Below are 11,597 nucleotides of genomic sequence, written 5' to 3'. Positions count from 1 at the left end.
CACGGACGGTTCTGATTTTTTAACAAATGTATTGAATGTTTTGGATTATACCATTACATATGAAATATGTTACTAATTGAGTTTGCATTGATTAAATAATAGAATATAGATGTAGAGATGAATAAATATACCAGATCAATTAAATGATTTAATTAAAATAAAAGCTACGGTTCACCAAAGCTACAGCTTGTTCGCGATTCATTAAAACCAATTGCATGGGTGACTACCATTCGATACCCCTCCATAGCTTCTATACGAGTAGTTTAATTAGCATTATTTGTTGATTCATATAAGTATTCTACTTAATTAATGACCCATTACTGAAATCTATTAAGCCCTAGATAGATACAGATGTTCATTCAGTATCCTCGAGTAGCCGAAACGTGATTATCAAACATTTGGATTAAATTCGTTTTATAAGGGAAAACTTTTGATATTGTGTGCATAATGATTAAAAGCAAATTTGTAGTTATTTGTTAATTGTACTTATAGTGTATTTAAGTCTGTTTTATATTATTTAATCTGAATTTTGTAATTTGTAAGATTCATCTTTCACAGTATATGTTCTGTTAGACCAGTTACCCTTGCCTTATCCTGGCTTATGTTGCTGAAGTAAAGATCTATATGGATATGATGGTAAGCTATTATCTTCACCTTTTTCAAAATCTGTTACAAAACATGGATTTCACTTTATTAGTTAAACCTGCTATCTGATATCAAAATATTAATATATAAAATCGTTAATACCCATAACAAAATAGAATCCCTTTTTTGAAACATTAATGACGTTTTATTTTTATTATTGCAAATTTAATAGTAAATGGAAAGTGTGTAGTAATATCGTTGATGCGAAATTGTATTTAAATTTATAAACAAGGAATAGAGATATAAGAGGGTTTAAACAATATTTGTATCTTTACAAATTATTCTCTATTGTCAGTATATTTGCTATGGTGTAAGTTTACTTAAAACGCAAATTAATTGTTTATGAAATAGTGTGAGAATAACAAGAAAGAGAGTCTAAGTTCAAGGATAGATTTTTCAAAAAAAAAAAACATGTGATGGAAATTTACCTATTGCATTATTTGGTTTAGTTTGAAATGAAATGAAATGGAGTTTAACGTCCTACTGTTCTGCTCCTATGCTGGGCTAATGAAGACGGGTGGTTTAGTTTGACCAATCTCTGTAATTATTTACATCATATTTGACCAATTAGATAATTGAACGTCAAAACCCAAGCTACAAAACTATCATATTTGTGAGAATTCGTTAGACAACATCTTGATTCCAGAAGGGGAAAGATGTAACAGTTTCTATCAGCAGACCCGCCCAACGAGTCTGCCTGAATGAGGTTTGATAGAATGACTTTATTCTATTATGCATTGTACCATTTGTAAGCAGCTATGACATATAAAATGTAAAAACGAACTGTTGCATTGTTATTCCTGGTAAGACAAACGTCTGAAGAAAACAGTAAGAAGTAAATACACAACGTGAAGCAGAAGCACAGACAGCTAGAGACAAATTCTAGACGATCACAAGGCTACTAAGATATGTAGTAAGAAAAGACGCATGGGCCGTACGTAGGATGTGGCGACCGGTTAGGGTCACCCGCTCTCCACGTCAGACAGAAGACCCATGGTGCTACAAGTGAAATTGTGGACATTCCGTTAAAAACTGAGACATAAACAACTGTAACTTATATATTTTAGGAGGAATATTTGTTTGATCATGAAGAGTCATTGTTAGGTGAGAAAACTTCTTACGGTGCCATTGTTCCTGTTCCTACACATCCCTCTAAATCACCACCAGACCCTTGGGTATGTATAGATCTTGAAGTGGTTAGTAGTCTATATTGATAGGACTCTGGGCTACCCTGGATTCACCCAATCAAATACCCAGAAATCAGACCTTAGTCTACATTGTGTCTATTCTATGAAGACACAAAGTTGGGCTGGGGGATAATAAACCAAGATTCTCAGTGGCTAAACTAAGCTCTCAATCAAAATATGTCAATTTAAATAACAATTAAAGAGAATATTTCCTAAATACAGTTTTCATATCAAGTCTAGTTTAAAATAATAATGTTGATAACAAGATAACGTGTATTTGTTATTTTTTTTTCGGAACAGAGTATCCCGTTTAAGCATAAACAAGAAAAATCTTCTTATTTATGCCATAGTAATAAAATTGATACCTCATACACACGCGTTTTGTACGTCTTGGGTGATATGAAATAGACCTGTCATTTGTCTGTCTGTGATTATTGTTTCTATTATGGTCTAGCAATGTGGTCTAGCAATGCCGCCAACTTCATCTATCGATATTATGTATTAGTAGTTTAATACGTCATGTACTTTGTAAATCAGACATTGTTTCGTGTGCAAATCTTATACTGATACGCTGGTCATCTGATGAACAGATTTCAGACACGGGAGCAGCCCAGGTTTTGTGTCACCTTTCAGAATTTTTAAGCTTTCATAAAAGCACATTGGGCTTCATATACTCTTTTTTGAATATATATATAGAAATAAGACATTTCTGAATTTATTTTTTACAGGGACCAGCACCAAGAACAGCCAGTTTTCAACACCAGCCATATGATAATCTGTTGGCCGCCATTGTGACTACCCTCTTTTGTTTCTTTCCCTTCGGTTGTTGTTCACTTTATTATTCTTTTAAGGTCGGTATATTTATTCGTATGTATTAAACTGCTTTGAAATTTTAAACAAGCCCAAGTAAAAAGGGGGGAAATAGTAGATATTTCACATGCTTGACAAATAAATCCCACTTGAGATGATGAAATCACAGGCGCCAGGAACATAGTAAATCTCTTTCAAAAATGACATTAAACTAGGGCTAAGTATTATGTCTAAAGTCTATTACGTACATGTTCGTAAGCAAAATTATCAAATTCAAGGGCAAATAACTGGACTGAAACCGAGTCTCTCTCAAGAGAAACACACTGCCAAAGAAATGTGGGATCAAAGTCCAGGACCTTGTTTCACAAAAACTTAAATCTCCTTAAAGATACATTATGGGAGATTCGATAACGAGTTGGCATTTCTCACTATAATTGTTAAAAACTAGATAATGTAAAGGCAATTTGCTGAAAATTTCATTCAAATTGATCCACTATGAACCAAGAACTAAGCGGCTGAAATTTCCGACTAGCCTTGATCATCATTACTAAAGTCAGTACGATAAACAGCATAGTCTCGATTATCCATTTAATCGTTAAACCGTGAAGGAAAGTTATGCAGTAAATCGGCTCATAATCCACTAAGGATTGCAGGCTAGCAATGCCATCTAGAGTTTATTATGGTCTGGATAGGTTAATTAATGTCTAATTAATAATTTAGATAACATTTCAGACCTAAAGAAAGACATGCAATAGACAGGTCACGAAAGCGATATTTCAAAGCGAATAATACGCATTAAACTTTTTTTTTTTTGTCTCTACGACTGTTTGGCCATGTGCAGACATTGTTACAACGTATGAAACTCTCATTGGTATTGTAACGATTAGTTCAACCTGGCAACAGTTTTCAGTTCCGAACCGTTATGCTTACTACCCTTAGAAGTGGCCTCGTCGGAATTGTGTATTTCGCGGGCACAAGCAATTTTAACTAAAATCTATTAAAATTGCATTTTAAGTTATAAGCAATCTTCGTGAAGCGCATAAAATTTAAAATTTCATTTTGATTTTAGTTAAAATCTATTTTAGTGATTTTAGGTTAAGTTTTTGTGAAAAAGGGCCCAGATCCCTAGAATCCGCCAATGCTCACTAATTTTCACTCTAAAGGTAATCGAGAGTTCGGTATTTATTTTAAAAAAAAGGCTACCAAGTTTTAATAAACATTGGAACCCAAAGGGATACCATAATAATATTGTAAATTTTAGAATGACAACACAATAAGTCAATATTGAGATCAAGTGGGAGAGAAATGCTGGTTAATATATAGCTTGGCTATACTTATCTATTATTATGTATTATTGTTAATTTAAGACTAGACGCTGTTATAAACAAGGGCAGTTAAGAAGATCTATAATGGCAGCAAGACATTCTCAGACCATGGCTCAGATGTCGTGTATTGTCGGCTTAATGCTTTGGTTTGGTGGTGCTATCACACTTTTACTCTATACGGAAGATTTGCTTTAAAGGCTAAAAAATGTAATTGTGCTTAAATGACACTTGATTGAAGCCAAAGTGTATACAAAGAACTACCAGAACCACCAAAAGACACTGTTGAAAACAAACGTATTCGTAGGATACAATGTTCAAATTTGAGTCTCATCAACAAGTGAACGGAAATATGTTGTATTTGAAAAATCAATGCAAATATAATATGATTCAATTGGTGCTGGTGTTATGTGTGTTTAAATTTTATTTATATTTAACTGTAAATTATATATCTTAAAATAACTTGGGTCTGTGTTCCTATACCAATGGTCAACTAAAATTAATATCTATATTAATCATTCTCAAATAAAAATGTCCTAGGGGACGTAGATCACTGTTACACTTCGGTCACACTTATTCTGTGTTACAAGCCAACAGAAAGATTAGTGCGAAAATTCCAGGAGGTTATTGACTGGACTTCAAGTTGTGTACTTTGTATAATCTATGAAACATAGAAAATCGTGTTATTCTACGCGATATGATGTCTTCCTTCGCGGAATGGTGTATAATTCTAGCTTAGGACCGGACGCGGCTGATGGTACGGTTTTCTAGAAATGCCGCATGATGTTTGGTAAAACTTAGGCGTGCAGGTTTCTTATAAAGGAGATACATATAGACTGACCCCTGGGAACTGTGTGGTATTATCAACCACAGTGTTGAGTGTACTAATGTGGACTATGCGTGCCCAATTTTCTTAGACTTAGCGCGTAGTAGAGGGACTATTTCTATGAAAGTATAACGTTGCCAAAAATCTGAAGATAGACAACGTTTCAAAATACATTTTTATACACCCACAATTCAGTGTAGATGTATTATGTCGTCACTCTGTCCGTCAATCTTATGAACACAATAGATTCTGTATTTCAAATTATTGATTTCAGCATTCCGTGACTTTTCGTTACAGAGTTTGCCCCTTTTTCCGAAAGCATTGTGAAAACGATAGAGTGTATAGTTTTTGGCTGATTTTAGCGTTCTGCTACTTTCCGTCTTAGAGTTATGTCCCCTTTCCCGAAAAATCTTGTGAACGCGATAAAGGATATAGTTTTTAATGAGTAAGACGCTGGCTCGCTAACCTGGAAGTTCCGTGTTCAATTCCGGTGTTGGCCGAGAAAGTTTATTGGGATTTTCCTTCGGTGTTGCCGCTTGTCAGTAATACAGGGCAGTCGTTCGGGTGGTACGAAAAACTGAGGTCCCATGTACTCAGTAGCGTGTACATAAACGATTCCTTGGCAGTTGTAATTTGATATAAGAATAGGTCGTAGCGGCGCTTTCTGGGCAAAATTTCCCTCGTGGCGCACTTTAAGGCGTGTGCCCGTTTTCATTAGAGCATGGTCGGAGCAGAACAGTAGGACGTTTAACGCCATTTCATTTTTTAATGGATCTTTTTCATATTTGGCTTGTAGCATTCGGATCATTGGTCCCTATTGATATTCATAATCCGCAGACTTCGGTTCCTGATTCAACTCCAATTAACCCCACCCCACACACCCCTTTGCCGAAAACCTTTTGGACAAGCTTCAGTTGAGACAAAACTGTCGTGTGGTCGTATTTCATTGTTTCAAAATACTACTGCCATGGTGTAAAATTGCAAAGTACAAATTGTAGGTTGTCGTCCATCGTGCAAATTAAAGTCGAGAACGTTTTTCTTTTATTAATTGAAACTTCAAAGGCTTATGACTTGACTTGGTTGCACATATACTGACAGAATATCTGGTATTCTCAATCATAGGCGTAGGAGCCAGATGAGTTTCTTGGAGGGGGGGGGGCCGTAATAAAATGCCCAAAAAACGCTCTTCGGGGCAGAAATGTAATGGTCGATCGCCAGCGCGGTTTTCCTGCCATTATGGCCCGTAAGTACACCAACTAAGTGGGCAAATATAACCTTATATACGTGGCTTTGCATCCGTAAATCCCATTCTTTGACCACCGGAATTCGTGATTATTTTGTTTGTTTTGGGTGCAGGGGGCAGAAATGAAGGAGTAGTCGATCTCCGTGCTACACGACTGATAATGGGAATCCAGGATGGAATACCCCTATGGAATTTCCTAAGCCATCACTGGGATGGAACCCGGGACCTCCTGGTTAGTGAACCAGTGCCATATGTTAGGTAGAGAATGATACCAAATATAGGTATAATTTACAGATGTTCTGGAGAAGATGTAAGCTATATAATAATAGTGAGTTTAATATAAATGATACATTACATTATACATAAATATACATTATGATCTATGCATTCAATTTAATTTTTGTACAATATCATCCCCATTCCCCATCCCAGTATTATGCGGCATTACTTTGAGCAAAGTTTAATAGTGCAGTTTAATAATAATTTTGTAATTTTTTTCCTGTTGAAGTTTTCAGTGAAATTCCTATATAAGCATTACAACGTTCTAGCTTTTCAATTTATTTTCTTTAAAATCTATAAACTAATTATATATACAGCAAAAACAGCAGCAAGCCAATTACCAAGGAAAGAAATAACTTGTCCTTTGCAACCATAACAGATCCGATTAACAGCTCTGGTCTTTACTAGCGTTTGGACTAAAAATATAAAATAACAGTAAAGACAATAGTAAAGGGTATTTTAAAACAGGATCCATTTTAATAAAGAAACACAATCTATATTTTCACGTAAATGAAATGAAGTTTAACGTCCTACTGTTCTGCTCCTATACTGGGCTAATGAAGACGGGCATACGCCATACAGTGTGCTATGAGGGAAATTTTGCCCGGGCAGCGGCACCATCGCCTATTCTTATATCGAATTCCAACTGCCAAGGGATCTAACCTCGCTATAATTTCGAGCAACTCTAAGTATAGTACAACCCCGAAACTATTAACCAAAAGAATAAATAAAAAATACTCACCTTAAAAGAAGAATATAAACAAAAACAACCACATGATAGAACTATCGAGGTGAACAAATGCTGGTTTTGTTGAAACTTGTCTACTTGTGGTGCTTGGCCCTTCACAATGGTGCCCAATCGACACTGAAAGACAATAAAAATAGATCAACAGTTACAGTAAGTACTAAATAGGAAGTTTTCAAAGTAGTATCAAATGTTTCGTATGATTATTCTACCTCGTATGCGACACCCACTATAGGAAATGCTGTTGCTTGCGATAATTTGTTGTGCATGAAATTGAAGTTTAATTAAGAATTGAAACAATCGTTAAGGAACGTAGAGAGGTAAAAACTGACGAATAAGGTTTTGTGTGTACATACCGATAAGACTCGTTTTGGGGTTTTTTTTTAATGACGACATCGTACGTCTTTTCTTTGGTAACCATGGTTCTTCCTCTTGATCGAATAGATATTCCTCCTGTTAAAATATAGGCTACTTAATTACATTTTTTTGAGATATTTCTCCTAAATTTTGAGAATTTTGTTTGTTTTTAGTAGAAATATGTAAACGGTATTTAAATGTTCGGATCTAAATTAATGAGGCATTAGGCCCAGGTCTTCAATCTAATTTAGCAGTGGGCATGACTATTTTTAAAACACTAAATTTCAACTGCAGATAACGTTTACTTTCCAAATTATGATGAAATCAAGATCAAAATCCATATTTTGTGTAAATTCTATAAAGCTTACCATAGTATCCATATATATACAGCTCTACTTCAGCAATAAATAAGTCGTTGATTAGCTAAATTTTTAGCTTAAATTATCACAGAATATACACAGCTGACCGTAAAATATATTAAAAGAAAAAAACAAGAAATGTTAAAATATTCAATTTTAAACACATTTACAATTACTATAAACAGTTATAAGTAATGGACCGTAACTGAATAAAACGTCCAACTATCATAACTGTTCTTATACTAAATCATTAATTATGATTGACAATCCTCAAAATCTATTAATATAATCAAGATGTATTATCTATGATAATTAATACCAAAGAGATAAAACAGAGTAGTCTGTGATAAAATCATTTCACAATAGGTACACTTCCAGAATCAAAGAAAATGTACAATGCGAGCATACGGGATAATCCGATATTAAATAGTCATTTAGCATAATATGTTAAATATGCACCTATTACACTTCACCCATAATCGCATTCTGTACAAGTGAAATATTAGTGATATAAGTAAAACAATAACCAAAGATAAGATAATATATCTGTATGTGAACAAATAGATATACTGTTCGTCATGTATACAATATTATACACACATGACAACTGTTTTTATTTATAGATACATCAAGCGAGATTCACATATTATATCAACAATCAAGAATATTTACAGATGCATTATGTAAGAGCTAAATCTGGCTATTTTGGCCTCAAATGCTATATTTAGACATTTATTAACATAACAAGCCCATAATCAACTCTCTAGTCCATCGGATAACAGATTGAAATGGATTAGAACGCCCGCGAGATTTAAAAAATTAACGATAAAATGGATAATCGAGACTTCACCTTCCAACACCCATAACTTCACCCAGATTAAAGTAATACAGTATATTCATTTTATAATATCTATTTTTGAACTATTTTAGCACGAACGGCTAACTCTTTTTCTAAATTTGACATAAAGCATATTTAATATTTTAGTTTATAGACCGTTAGTCTAGCCCTAAAAGATGTATGAATTGTAATAAAACAAATAGAATTTACCTTCAAATGGACCAAGTTAAACTATTAGATAACTTTTAAATCCATATGTTTTTAGACTACTTTTGGTTGCTTATCTTCTTAGATGCTACCGACGTCTAGATTCCAGAACTTTATAATCAGGGTATATGTAGAAGGAAATGAAATTCAACAAATAAGTCCACTTTCACAAAAATTAAAGATATCACATTTTGGATATATGGGTACTTCTAAAGATTTGTTATATATATTACTAATGATGAATATTGATCAGAAGGGTAATTTTCAAATTATCTTGTTGACATTCGACATTTGGTCGGAATTATTCGATTCTGAAGGCGAGCATATCGGTCAAGGCATGTTAATTCACACCTTTAAACGGGATTTTTTTTTCGGCCATTTCATTTCCATTCTTCCTCAGTATTGTTTTCCAAAACGTGTGATGGACAGACAGTCACACAAACAGATGGACGGACCATTTGAAAATACATATGCTAATAGATTTAGAAAATAAACATAAATATATTTAGACAAAGAGTAAATATAAACTAATTTAGACGATGGAACAATATGTACACTGTAAAACGTTTTCCGTAAAATTTACGGACAAATGGCTGGCAGCTAGGTTGCCAACCAATGTACGTAAAAATTACGACACACCGTAAATATATTTTTACGAACATGTCGTAAAAATTACGACCAAAGATTGGCAACCTAGCTGCCAGCCATTTGTTCGTAAATTTTACGGAAAATGTTTTACAGCTGTAAAAAACTTATGGTATGATAAGCATCAAAAAGACATTTACTTAAGATTTAAAACAGAATTTAATTATTCAAAACAATATAAGATACAATTCCTCAAAAATGCTTTTACATGATAGTTTAAGATATAATAAAAGACCTGAAAATACTGGAAATTGGAGATTACTGTCAGTAAGTAAAGCTAACAACTGCCTTAAAAAAATAAAAAAAACCCTGTCAACCACAAATTCATATTTTTAACACATTGGATCAAGAGCAGATTTGATATTACAATATGGAGAATGTTTAGAGATCTAACATATTCTTTGGCTGTCAAGCAGTTTGGTGGTATATTTCAACAAAAACAAAGCTCCTTACATAATTCTTCATTAATAATAATGAACATTTGTACATGGAATAGTGACGACTTTAAAAAAAAGAGAGAATTTGTTGCCCTATTAACAAGGGAAATAACTCTCCAAAATATTTATCAAGTTCTCACAAGACAAACAAACAAAAATTTCCAGCAATTAAAAAATGTGAAAATTTCCATGGATGTATCAAATAATGGGTAGCAACTAAATATACTATTTAAAAAAAGTAGGGGATATTTGATTTTGGGGGCATAATACTAAAATATGCAAATGACTACGAAAAAAGTCACTAGAGAACCTGACAGAAGAATCATTTCCAGTTACATGTGACGCCCAAACGCACCAATAGCTACCGCATGGAATGCAGGTGATGCTTGGGATCATCATGGGGGTCCAACCCAAGATTTGCACGACTCTGACTTTGAATGTTACAGTCATTGTGGCATTGAATTCCAGGGTGGAAACATCAGTTTAATTGTTTTAGTGACCAGAAAACAAATTTTGATATGCGTCGGCTTACCCAAAATGAAAGGTTACGTGCCCTTGGCATGCTACAGATCGGCACAACACAGGCGGTTGTGGCGCGGACGATGAATGTTTCTCAGTCTGTCATAAGCAGGCTATGGTCCAGATACCGTGATACACAATCTGTACAGGACAGACCACGCTCAGGTCGACAACTCAAGCCCAGGATCGATTTATCCGTACCTTGGCCTTGAGAAATCGTGTCATCACAGCAAATCAGATCAGCGCTCGTCTTCAAACAGACACTGGTGTGAGAGTGAGTGGCCAGACGATTCGGAATCGACTGCATAGGGGTCACCTTCGCGCCCGACGTCCTCGCGTGATCCCTTGTTTGAGAGATCATCACATTCAGGCAAGACGTCGTTGGTGTAGGGATCGTCAACACTGGGATAATCGACGCTGGAGCAATGTGATGTTTTCAGATGAGTCAAGGTTCACTGTTGATTTTTTGGACAGACGTAGGAGGGTGTGGCGTCGTCGAAACGAGCGCTTCCAAGACGTTAACGTCATCAGACATGATCGATTTGGGGGTGGTTCTGTTATGGTGTGGGGAGGCATCACTGTTGCTGGAAGAACGGCTTTACATGTTGTTGCAGGGCGTGTTACAGGCCAGTACTACCGGGACAACATCTTGGCAGTTCATGTTGTGCCGTTCGCACGACGTCATGGCCGCCGTTTCATCTTCCAGGATGACAACGCAAGATGTCACAGGGCCAGGATCGTTACAGGTTACCTCCAACAACAGAACATCACCACATTACCTTGGCCAGCACTGAGTCCCGACCTCTCCCCCATCGAGCATGTCTGGGACATGCTTGGACAGAGGTTACGTCAACGTCAACAACGTCCTGCCAATGTCCAAGAACTTGCTGCTGCGTTGCAACAGGAATGGGACAATCTGGACCAAAATGACCTTAGGAGTATGCCACGTCGGATCAATGCTTGTTTGGCAAACAGAGGAGGATTTACCCGTTACTGACTTGGTTGTGATGCTGTGGTAACTTTGCTGTTTGACCCCGGGTATCATTTTACCCTTATAATGGTCAGTCTGTGCCTTACTTAGTCTAACGATCATTTGGAATAAATCGATGAATGTGAACTTCATTTCATTTTGTCATTTGTTTCTTCGTCAGTTTCATTAGGTGACTTTAATAACACTT

The 11,597-nt window shown here is 35.4% G+C and overlaps 1 protein-coding gene across 1 annotated transcript; it reads left to right on the top strand.

Moving 5' to 3' along the window:
• Positions 1–630: 630 nt before the first annotated feature.
• On the top strand, positions 631–4,178 carry LOC126815194 (uncharacterized). The gene is made up of 3 exons (XM_050540753.2): positions 631–636; positions 2,561–2,683; positions 4,010–4,178. Exons 1-3 carry the CDS (start codon positions 631–633, stop codon positions 4,160–4,162), a joined length of 282 nt encoding a protein of 93 aa, XP_050396710.1. The 3' UTR covers positions 4,163–4,178.
• Positions 4,179–11,597: the final 7,419 nt, after the last annotated feature.

The sequence above is a fragment of the Patella vulgata genome, chromosome 3, assembly GCF_932274485.2.
Source record: "Patella vulgata chromosome 3, xgPatVulg1.2, whole genome shotgun sequence".
NCBI lineage: Eukaryota > Metazoa > Mollusca > Gastropoda > Patellidae > Patella > Patella vulgata.
The sequence above is the reverse complement of the archived record's forward strand: the minus strand, read 5'-3'. Positions and strand labels throughout refer to the sequence as shown.